Here is a 12430-nt window from a genome sequence, read left to right as displayed (position 1 = left end):
GGAGGCTAGAGATTAATTTTACATCTTAAGAAAGTCATGCATAGTAGGTACTTGGAAAGCCAGACTTCGAATTTGGTGGCAAGAGATGAGCTAAGCCTGAGGGTCATTTAAAGGTGGGGAATCCTCTGAACTTCTGGATGGCCCAGGTTTGAACACAGGTGTGCTGCATCAAGAGGCTCATGGCGTCCCACTGCCCCATCTTAGGTATTCACTGAGGGTGTCAGTTTGCCGTGAACTCTCTAGAAATAGTACACAAAATTATGCTTGCAGGCACACTTTCTGCAGCTCGAGTTGGAGAACTAATACCATTCAAACTGCTGCCAGTAGCAACCAACTAAGTGCTCTCTGCCTCCCCTCAGCGGGTCTCCTAGCCCTGCCTGAGGTCCACATATCCCGATGCTTCTCAGAATTCTCCAAGGGTGGACTCTTTGGGACATGTTATTTTCTCTAGGGTTTTTCCCTGCAAGCTCCCCAACAAGTTCATACTCTGATTTCAAAATATACTTTAGTGTCTCCTCATCTGTGTTCACATACCTCTTACACGTCTAGGACAGCCTTTTCACATCGCTAGAGTCATGGTTTATATAGTGTTCCATCTTGACTGTGTGGGTTCAGAGTGTGATATCATATTCTAATTTTCTCTTTGATCTGAAAGTCCAGGACAGAGCCTGGGCATATTGGAAAAGTTAGTAAATGTTTAGTAGGTACCTGGCAAAGTGGCTAGCTGGCTGGCCAACTGACTAAATCCACAATTTGGGAAGAAAAATAAAATGATCCTTCAAATAAGCAGAAAACATTTGTCTGCCAACATATTTATTTTTTGCCAGCATGATTTTATTTCCACATATCTGCTGATCATATCAGTTTCTCGTCAAGTAAAAGTGAGTAGAACTATTCTTCTAGTTTGTTAGTACAATAATGCAGAGGTAATTTGATATCTTAATTGTAACATTTTAAGTTACTTCCCATGGCCTTATTTTAGACTTAGTAAGGGTATAGGACTATAGGCTTTTTTTTTTATAATTCGTTATTATTTATGTTGGTTTTTTTAGAAGTCACCATACTTGAAACTTATCATATCTCACAAAACAAACAGAAGTCAAACCATCCAGAGACACTTGTCTTACTAATTGCTTTGGCTCTCTTGTGGAAATTTTAAGCATTTTTTTCCAGGCATCCAAGACAACATTTTCCAGATTTCCCCAGTAATCTGATTCAAAGGACCAGCCCCAAACAAGCCAACAAACAAAAGTTAACTCCTGCCTTTCCATTTTCTGATGCAAAGGTACCAAAATATTCAGCGAACCATTGCCACAGAGAGGCCGGAAGAAGATTCTAATAGCCAAAGTTGTGAGCAAGTCCCAGCAGGAGGCGGCGGAGGAGGTGGTGAGAGTGACTCAGACACTGAATCTTCTCAGTTGAGCTTAGGTATGGGAGGAGGGGTCCCTAGACTTCTGGGCTGGCGTCCAGGGGCTGTGTGACAGAGAGTGTGAGGCCCTTGTAGTATGGCGCTGTGCACTCGGGGAAAGAAAGCAATGGGACGAATGGAGGTCAGGACAGAGGGGAAGAGGCAGGGCGCAGCAAAGTAAAGCAAACAGAAGTTTCCCACCGGGAACTGAGGAAGCAGTGGGTTCACACAGAGAGAATGCCAGCACTATGGCTGGGGGACATGAGGCTGATGAAGTCTGCGGACTCAGAGCTGGGTTTGCTATGTACTTGCGCATCAAGGCAATTTTTTCAGCTTCTTGATTTCTAGTTAGGTTAATTTATTTCTTGTAGTCTATGGATTTTCTACTTAAGAATAAAACATGCAATCAAAATTCATGGTCTACTTCAAAAGAACCACATAACTACACTATCAACAGGAATAATTAGTTGTTAGCTTTAGGAATAAAATACAGTTCCCCTTGAGGGAGAAACCTGGGAATAAAGACATTTTCTAGACATGGTTATGCACACCACCCAAGAGCCTTTTTTTACCAAATATTGTAGAGTAGGTGTCCATCAGAGGTCTGGTGGTCATTTCTTAGAACTCAAATGAGGATATTCAAAAGGCATAGGAGACTGGCTTTCACTTTTTATACCTGTGATGACATAAGAGGATCACAGTGACATACATCCAGTTTTTAAAGTTGAGTTGTGATGGAAATTTTATTTGCAAAAACAAGGCTCAGAAAATAGTCTGAGCAAACAAACATGTGTTTCCGTCCTCCCAGGTCTCAGCTCCTACGACAATGCAAAATAGTGGACATTCTCATGCACTCTTTTGAATGCATATACTAGTATACAGTTCTACCAACAATTTTGATTACCTTCATTTTATTCATTTTACCAGATATACTAACTTAACTGACTAGTTTAGGATTTTCTAGTGTTAATTTCTTAGTTCAGCCTTCTGGGAGAGATGTGGTAAAGTGGTTGAGCGATGAGAAACATGAGAAAAAAGGAGCAAAGGAATTTATTTCTGGGTTTGGTATCACATATGTTGGCATTTGCTATGTAACGAACCACCCCAAAGCTTAGTAGCTTAAATTCACAGCCATGCATTTATCCAATGGTCCTGCAGAGAGGCAATTTGAGCAGAGTTCAGCAAGGTGGCTCCTCAGATGCCACTGGGCTCTCCCATCTGTCCTTGGTCCGCTGTCCAATCAGCCATGACCTGTCTGCCCTGAGAGGGCCTCAGCTGGGGCTGCTTGTTCCTGCTCCCCATGGCTCCTCCTCTTGCGCAGGGCTAGCCCATGTTTGTTCTCACGATGGTGGCAGAGTTCAGAGTGAGAGTGGGGACACAGAGGCTTCTTGAAACCTTGGCTCCAAGCCTCTGCTAGATCGTATTTGTTAAAGCCAGACACATGGCTAGCTCGATTCAACAAGGGGAGAAGCTGCAAAGTCTCATGCAGATGGGTGTGGGTGCAGGGAAGGAAAAAATTGTGGTCCTTTCTGCAAACCAACTATCATACCTATGATTAGCAATTTGTAAAGAAAATTTTAAAAAGTAATTGGCATAAAAGGGACAAGATATTTAAGGACTTGAGCCTAACTGAAGTTATACAGAAACACTCCTAGAAATAATGGTTCTTACCTGACATACACAAGGTGATATGACTTCTAGTCAGATCACTGACTCCTGGTCAGATTACTGTTAAAAACAGCCCACTCCAGCTGTGCAGGTAAAGCTGTGTGTGCTGCTGGTATGCAGAGAAAAGTACAGTGTTTGAAATGACTCTTTCAATGCGCTCTGTGCTTTTGCTTCACCTTTTCCAGATCTGAGGAGAGAAGGGTCACTTTCTCCGGTGAACTCACAAAAAATCACCTTGCTGCTGCAGTCGCCCGCGGTCAAGTTTATCACCAATCCTGAATTCTTCACTGTACTGCATGCCAATTATGTGAGTGCTCCAGAAATGCAGAGTGGGCCTGGCCTGGCTTCCATCAAGACCAAAAGCGCAACTTTGCCAAGTTGTTTGATACCTGAACGAGGGTAGAATTTTCTTGCCTGATAGAGAGTAGAATTTTAGCTCAGGCGAGAAAACAGAAAACAACTCAGTCCACTCTTTTCATTCTGTGCATTTTCCAAAAAGGGAAAGAGCTGGATGGGGAAATGCTGTTTCCTCTTCAGGTTTTTGTCAGTGTCGGTGTGTTAGTGTCAGTGAAAGTGCTTTGGTAGAAGTGTGGGAGAAAGACTGGGGGACTAAGACTGGAGACTGATTCAACCATTCAGAGAGATGACGAAGGCCTGCTAAGTCAGGGGCTGGCCTCATGGAAAGGAATGACTCATTTCAGGAGACATTTCTGCGTGGAATCAGTAACAGTGCTTTGGACCACTGTGATTGAGGGGGATGGGAGATGAGACAGGAAAGTCTGAGTCCTTTTTGCTTTGAGCACCTGAGTTAGGTGGTGACTCCATTAGGCAGGTCCCGTAGTTTAATGAGATGACAAAGTTTGTGTCATGGAAGGAGGAGATCAGGTTTTAGCAGGTTATATTTGAGAAGCCGCTGGGACATTCAGTGGTTAGAGCCAGAGCAGCTGCCCTGTGGTGCAGGCATGAATGCTGAAGGGGGACAAGGATGCCAGATCCTGGGCACCAGGGGACTTGGGCCAGCAGGAGCTATACTGTGCCTGCTTGCTCCAGCTTTCCTTTATCACATGCACACATCATCCCCGTGAGCCATAAAACTGTCCTTTGCACAATGAGAAATTCCTGAAACTTTTTTTGTTTTTCTCATCCCCTACCCCTCACGTACAAACATTTCTACAGAGCAATCAAAGGAGTGATGGACCCTGAAGTCCTGCCTTAAATCCCAGGAACCTTAAATGAATACTCTTTGTTGTAGACAGCTAAAGGAGCTCAGGCAGACCTGTGCAGTCAGAGAGGATCCATGGAGGGGAGAGAGGAAAGAGACTCAAAGAGGTCAAGAAAGACTCAAAAAAGCCAATGGCTGAAAGAGGAAGGAAGGAGGAGGGAGGGGAGCCTCTGAGATGCACAAGGAGATTGACTGTGTCCCGGGCTGTGGAGCGGCAGGCAGAGTAGGGATCACAAACAGGGCCATGTGTGTTTACAGCTGCTCATTTAATTTTTTAGCAAGATTTCTGCTTCTGAGGCTGCCTCCTCGAGGCTCACAATAAATAACTGTTTAGAAATCACTTTATATCACATTAAGCTTCTCAAACTGTGCTTGATCTGTGTTTTTTCTAATCCTCCACACCCTACCCCAACTGGCTCTGACCCCATCTCAGAATGCTTACCGCGTCTTCACCAGTAGCACCTGCTTAAAGCACATGATTCTGAAAGTCCGGCGGGATGCACGCAATTTTGAACGCTACCAGCATAACCGGGACTTGGTGAATTTCATCAACATGTTTGCAGACACACGTCTGGAATTGCCTCGGGGCTGGGAGATCAAAACGGACCAGCAGGGAAAGGTGAGTGTGACTGTGCGGCCCTTTCATCATGGGGGCCCTTTCCTTGAAAGGAAAGACACTGTGAAAGTGAGGAGGGAGGGTGATGAGGAGAGGAGAGCCTGTGAGCCTGGGATGTGCCATTGGCTCCCAGGAGGCAGGGAGGAGGAACTGTCCACAGCAGGGTTTCTGTCCTGTGCACTGGAGGGTGTTTAGCAGCATCCCTGACTTCTGCCAACTGAGCACCCCCACCAAGTTTGGACCTTACTATATATGCCCCCTGGGGAGCAAAATCACCTCCATTTGAGAACTACTGTCTACATCTCTTTACATTTAGGTTTGGAATTTGAAACCAGATTCTGTTCAATGACCTTCCACTGTTTGCCTCCTTAGACAGCTAACTCTCAGAGAACAAAATTATTCGTTAAATGGGAGTGACATTATTAGATTACTCACTATGATTTCCCTAGTAAGCCTTCAGGTCTCCTTAAAGCAGCCTGGCAAACAGTGATGGGGCACATTGAGTTTATGCCATGTTAACTGGCTTGCATTTTGCCTTTGTGTGACCTTAACCAAAACTGGTCCTCCCCGGCAATGCTTTAGAAGCTTAATTGGGTTTGCTGAAGTGAGAATGTTTTTTCTTAATCATCATCATTCATCTCAATGTATTTACAAGACAGGCCAACGTTTACTAAAGAACTGACCCTGTGTAATCTTTTGTGAACTTTGGTGGAGAGAACCCCTCCCTGTTTTAGGGTCAAAGGAAACAGAAGTTTCTACCAGCAGACATGTCTCTCAATAGGCAACTGAATTACTCCATTTTTTTCCCTTTGTGATTGTGAACCTGCAAAGCCATAGTTCCCCAGAGTGAGTTGATGTCCCCAGAGTGGTACTGTCATAAAAACAGCACCGCTGGGAGCTGTCAACCCGTTCCTACAAACCACTTCGCATGCCTCAGCACCTGAACTCTCTAGGTAGTGTGAGGAAAAAGACTGTGTCCACTAATGCAAGTCCATGAGTACAAGGAAGCTCTATGACCAGCTCCGATGTAGTCAGGGATTAAATGGGGGTGGGGAGATTCCTTGTACAGCAGATTTCCTCATTTACTGGATGTGGCCTCCACTGGGAGAATGACAGCGATTTATATACTAAGAGGACTTGCTGGGATGTGATAGGGTGGGAAATGAAGCTTGAGCCAGAACAGAAAGTAAAGGATCAGAGCTGGGGTGCACCTGCCTATCTCAGTGGTCTGCGGTGGTGGCCATGATTGCATTTATTGTTTAACCAAGATGCCAAGGGATACCACTATGAGTCAGTGAACAAAAAGTGTTTATTGTGCAAGAGCACACACTGATGCAAGCCATTTGCCTATCCTTGGATTTTCAAGAATGAAGCTCTCATATCAGGAAACAAACAGCAAGGGCCCCAGGGAATGCAGAGAGTCCCCAGATGCAGTCAGCCCTGGTCCTCCATGATACACACACTGCCTCCTACTCATCACTATAGCAGAAAGCAAAGCAGCTGAGACATGTACCTAGAAACTGTCTTTATTCCATTGTATATTCTTGCCTCTTTTATCATATATTAATTGACTGTATAAGTGGGTTTATTCTGGGCACTTTATTCTGTTCCATTGATCTATATGTCTGTTTTTATGACAGTACCATGCTTTTTTGATTTCTATAATCTTGAAGTATAGCTTAATATCACATAACACAGTGCCCAGTGTTCCACCTTAATTAGATAGCCTCTAACTTCATTCTTCTTTCTCAAGATCGCTGTGCTATTTGTAGTCTTTTTTTTTTTTTTAAATATATTTTATTGATTTTTTTTTTTTTTTACAGAGAGGAAGGGAGAGGGATAGAGAGTTAGAAACATCGATGAGAGAGAAACATCGATCAGCTGCCTCCTGCACACTCCCTACTGGGGATGTGCCGGCAACCAAGGTACATGCCCTTGACCAGACTCGAACCTGGGACCCTTGAGTCCACAGGTGGACGCTCTATCAACTGAGCCAAACCTGTTAGGGCGTCTTTTTTTGTTATACATAAATTTTTGGGTTGTTTGTTTTAGTTCTGTGAAATACTCCATTAGTATTTTTCAGAGAACTGAAAGTAATCATTATGCACCCATCAATCTGAATCCTATATGCTTATTAAAATTCTATGTTAAAAGAAAATTTGATAACTTAGGGAAATGCTTATAAAATAATAGGCAAAAAGATTTACAACAAAATTATTGTTAATGTGGGGGAAAATGTATATATGTGCATATGTGTATATTTGCATAGGAAAAGAAAAAATCTGGAAAATATTACCAAAATAGCCCAGCCAGTGTGGCTCAGTGGTTGAGCATCGACCCATGAACCAGAAGCTCATGGTTTGATTCCCAATCAGGGCACATGCCTGGGTTGTGGGCGTGGTCCCCAGTGGGAGATGTACAGGAAACAGCTGATCAGTGATTCTTTGTCATCATTGATGTGTCTATCTCTCTCTCCCCCTTCCTCTCTGAAATCAATAAAAATATATTTTTTAAATTACCAAAATATTTTAGTGATTGCCTTTAGATTGTGTTATTTGGGATGATTTAAGCTATTTTCTTTTTACTATTTTATCCTTTCAATTTTTTTTTATCAGTGAGACTCTACTAATTCTATATTAAAAAGCATTTTTTAAAAAGTAAAACCCTATAAAAGCTATTAATCACTAGTATTATTTATCCATCAAAAGCTCTATTTATCTTACTTTGCACATGAAATAAAGTGTTGTTATTACTACTGTATGACTTCACAGTGAAGTGTCGGTGGCTGCTGTTGCTTCACTCAGCTACGGAGCAAACAGATGCCCAGTGCCCCGTGCTCCACCTAATTTTGAGTAGATAAAAAAGAGAGACAGAAAGAGACATGACGCCTTGGCCCCGTAGCATTCCCTTCCATGGTTCACTACACTCTGGCTCACTCTCATGGCGTGCTCTCTTCACTGGTCTGGCTGCAGTCTTTTTTCGTGGACCACAACAGTCGAGCGACCACTTTCATTGACCCCCGAATCCCTCTTCAGAACGGCCGTCTTCCTAATCATCTGATGCATCGCCAGCACCTCCAGAGGCTCCGCAGTTACAGTGCTGGAGAGGTAACGCCCTGTCCCTGCCCTCGGCTCACAGGTCCACAGACTCTGCCTCTGTTGGTGGAGCCAGAGCTACTTCTTAGTGGCTGAGAGCTAGGAGAAATTAACCAGGCGTAAGGAGTACCCTGTTCTCATTCCACCACGTGCTGTCCTCGTTTATATCTCTTTTATTACCTGTGCTTGCCTACTGCCGAGCCATGGAAGGCTACCACCTTTCGTAAGCTCACATTCATTGCCTTTCTGAAATACTGTCTCTGTATCCCATAATCTTTCCTGTCCTCTTTTCCCAAACCAAAACTCAAAATATAGTCCTTTTCTACTTTCAAACAGTTTCTGAGAATATTATGAGAAAATCCATTTTTATGTCCTAACATCTTTTTATAACATCAAGAGATGAGGGCACTGAGAACAATTTCCCATAAAACAGCTTTTAAAGTTGAATTTTAGAGTGAGGCAAAAAAAATGAAAAAACTGTCAGAAAAAAAAAGAAATATCTATTTGGCCCCCTCAGAGAGTCATTCCAGGGAGAACCACAGTGTACATACACCTCAGAAGAAACTGGAAAAATTACAATCTCCCTAAAAGCTTCCAGATAGCAAACATAAGTCTTAAACGAAGAGCTAGTTGTTGGTGTGTCATCACTTGTTGTAATGAAAGCCTCGTGTACATTTCAGAGGAGTCACCTGTGGACTCTGAGAGATGCAACTATTTCCAATCGAGGGCACTCATGTTTCAGTGCCACTGTGATCAAATGAATTTTTCTTTCATGGGATCATCTTAGGTATCATTGTTTCAGGAAACTACTGAAAACATACACATAAAAGGTGTGTGTGACGATGCAGAGAGGAAGTGTTACACATCTGCAAGTGTTATGTGGGTGTCAAGACCCTGCAGATACCAGACACTCGGCAGGAAACAAGTTCACACATTGTAGAAAGCAGTGCCCCAACTTCCCAGCTCAACATAGACAGCCCCCCTGTCTGGTAGCAATCGTACAATACTTCAGAAAGTACTAAGCGTGAGATGAGAGTGTACAAATTCAAAACTCTGCATCAACTCCAAATATGTCATTTCAATCTATTTAAAATGTCCAAGCTCTTTAATATTTTAAGGCAATTTCAGTATTATTGTCAGGTCACTTCATATAATAAAAAGAAACTGAGTATTGCAGGCATTTCACTGTCAATAAGGCGCGCCTCCATGTAATAAAGGCTATATATGACAAGCCACAGCTCACGTCGTACTCAATGAGCAAACACTAATAATTTTGTTTTGGAATTAGGCCTCAGATGTCTGTAGAAACAGAGGAACCTCTTTAATGGCCCGGCCAGGACACAGCCTAGTAGCTGCTATTCGAAGCCAGCATCAGCATGAGTCGTTGCCACTGGGTATGTAGCATGCTTTTAGAACCCCTGGATAATCGGTAATTAGCCTGGCTTTTCTTATTGTGAATCCTTTCATATTGAGGATTCCATTGAGTTACTTTTCTTCCTCTTTATGGCATAGTCTCCCCCTTTATTGTTTGCGCCCATCCTCCCCTCTCCCCTTTGCCTTTTCCCTTTCTCCTTCCTCCTCGCTTTGTCCTCTCTCATCCCTCGCCTCCTTCTTCCCTGATATCTTCCAGCCCACATTTCCCTTCTTTTCTCTGTTCAGTGCTTTGTTAGCCAAGTCCAGGGGAGCATAATTTAATGAGGTCATGAATTTGTTTCTGTTAGATGCAGTTTGTAATGTAAACCTCTCTTCCCTTGTGTGTATGGGGATAAGTCGACAGAGTCTTGATTTCTAAGATCAACTGCCTCTTTTCAAAACACATGCCACTTGTATCAGGGGAAAGAGGTGAGAGAGCCTAAATGGGTTTGGGTAGTTCCATTATCACTCCTGGAAATCAACTCATGGCCACAGGTCATAAGTGTCAAGTGCTCAGAAAAGGGTTTATTTGAACTCATAAAGAATCTTGTGCTAAAATAACTGTGGCAAAATGACCAAGAGAATTTATTAAGAAGAGAGTAAGTCTTCGCTCATGGGAGAACTACTTTGTATTTTATCTGTTCACACAGTAGTGAGTTAACCCATCGTTAAGTTTCTGGAATATTAGGATGATTAACTTAGATTGAGTTCACTTCTGGGGTGATTGTTTAAAAATAATAATGCTATTATATCACTGGAAACACCTTCGGGAGCTTACATTTTTTGATACATTGCTACCTGCCCCTCAAACTTCTAAATCAATTCTCTTGTCAAGCATCCATCTTCCAATCATCAGGGAAATCATCTGTGGTCTGAAGACTGAAGCACAACTCTGCCCTTCTGTCATTTCAGCATATAATGACAAGATCGTGGCATTTCTTCGCCAGCCAAACATTTTTGAAATGCTGCAAGAGCGTCAGCCAAGCTTGGCCAGAAACCACACACTCAGGTAGGGGCTTGTCCATCCCCTTGTAACTCTAGATCTCCTCAGCTATCTTTCAAGAGGGGACAGAACCTCTGTGGGGAGACAGAGCAGAAGGCTTTGCTGTTTTCTATCCATGCATTTAAATTATAATTTGAATTCTCAAAACGAAGGGGCCAGAGGGTTCTAATGTGCTCAGAAGTGTAGCAATCAGCAATAGTCATATTGTCAGGTTACATATGATTCATAATGATGCTAAAATGACTTCCATTGACTTGGAAGGAAGCACTGAAAGGGAGCAACATACTTTTAATTAAAAGGTATTTATGTAAAACACCATATACATTTTTTGAAATAAAATTATTTAATAGTAAATCATATATAAAATGACCATATTCAAAGAAGCAAACAAAAAGTATCATATATGTTCCGATTTTCCCAAAAGTATCATATATGTTCTGTTGTTTATTAGGATCGTATTTGACTAAGTGTCTCTGGAAATCTGAATCACTTCATTTGGAAGGAATAGTCACACAAAGTGATAAAAAGAGAAAATATCTCCTGAAGCTAAATCCCACTTTTTCACCAAAATGGTTAAACACCTCTCTCTTTCAGTTTACTGCTCAGAATTTCAAAAGCTGGAGATGCATGGATATTAAGAGTGTTCCCTTGTAGTCTTAATTCTAACTCACATACAGGCTAACAATCAAGTCATGTTATTTAATCCTCTACCCTTAGTCTTCTCGTCACTGAAATAGGGTCACAGTGTAGGCACTATTGAAATGGGGATGTGTGTGAAAGATCAGACAAAGTGGGTGAGAACAGTCAGTTACTGCCTCTAATCCCTTACCGCCCATCTGGTGGCCTTTTGAATCTGTCAGACAACTGTAAAACTATTTTGTGTGACTTCCTCAATAAATCACCAACATTGGAAAATAACCTCTTTGTTATTCAAGTCCTTATTAATCCTGCCAGGACATATCAATTATATTCTTGCCCCTCCAAGACCCCCTCATTGACACCTCTTTTCCCTGTTTTTTACTTTTGTCAATTAGAACCACCATCCTCCAAATTGGCCATTATCTCTCTATTCCTTCCTCTGTCCTCATTTCCACATCTAAACATTTACCTCCTCACTTTTTCTCTTCTAGCCCTTTTATTCTCTTCTCTATCATGACCAGTATTTGGATTTTCATCATTTCTCTCCTGAAATTGGCAGGGGTCTCATAGAAGATATCTCCTATCATCCTACTGTAACCAGAATTATCTTCTTATAGAACAGATCAAATTATGTCACTCCTGTCCCTCAACAAAAGCTCTTATGGCTCTCATTGCATATGAAATAAAGATTTCTAAGCGCAATTTCCATGGTCTCCAAAGTCTGGCCCTAGCCTAACTCTCCATCCTGTGCGAGTATTTTTCTCCTACCATCTTCCATTTCCACCAAATAAGCTGTCCCTCTCTCCTGCCTTCTCCTTTTCTGGAATGGCTTTCCTTTTGTGGGTAGCTCATTCTATTTTAAAGGCTCAAATCAAATGCAAAGATTTGGTGATTCAAGCAGACTCTAGGATTTCTTGTGCCTTACTTTAAACATTCTTTTTGTACCTCTAAGGTATTTCCCCTTATCTCTGTTATTCTATCATGTACTTATGTCTCCCTACAACACTATAAGCTCTTTAGTGTAGGACCTTGTCTGTGTACCCACTCTGACCCTCAGAACCTGGTCCTTTAATTTAAAGATGGAAAACAGGAAAACATTATTTTTGGAGTGAAGGAAAAGGCCTTAGCATGAACAGTTGAGCGTAAGCATGAGTATTGTCACTTCCACTTATGTCCAACTCTGCCCAAATTTCATTACTGCGCTGCTAAAGGCAGTGCCATGCTCAGTCATATGGGTCATTTATTCATGGGCTCCGTTATTTTCTCACAGTACATAATAATCTAAGGGATTTTCAAAGAATTTTCAGAGGTGTTATACTAATTAAAAAGTTTTTGACACATTTCTGCTCTTGAACATTTTTTAATG

General features: G+C 42.1%; 1 protein-coding gene across 3 annotated transcripts in view; it reads left to right on the top strand.

The window, feature by feature from the left end:
* Positions 1-12430, top strand: part of HECW1 (HECT, C2 and WW domain containing E3 ubiquitin protein ligase 1) — a 138869-nt gene that overhangs the window by 98027 nt on the left and 28412 nt on the right. For all 3 annotated transcript variants that reach the window (XM_036327421.1, XM_036327419.1, XM_036327420.1), the window contains exons 12-17: positions 1286-1428; positions 3262-3383; positions 4732-4917; positions 7887-8021; positions 9298-9403; positions 10335-10431. In XM_036327421.1, the coding sequence (XP_036183314.1) occupies positions 1286-1428; positions 3262-3383; positions 4732-4917; positions 7887-8021; positions 9298-9403; positions 10335-10431 (789 nt within the window). The remainder of the gene's footprint in view (positions 1-1285; positions 1429-3261; positions 3384-4731; positions 4918-7886; positions 8022-9297; positions 9404-10334; positions 10432-12430) is intronic.

The sequence above is a fragment of the Myotis myotis genome, unplaced genomic scaffold (genome assembly GCF_014108235.1).
Source record: "Myotis myotis isolate mMyoMyo1 unplaced genomic scaffold, mMyoMyo1.p scaffold_m19_p_11, whole genome shotgun sequence".
Taxonomy (NCBI): domain Eukaryota; kingdom Metazoa; phylum Chordata; class Mammalia; order Chiroptera; family Vespertilionidae; genus Myotis; species Myotis myotis.
This window is presented reverse-complemented; position numbering and strand designations above follow the sequence as displayed.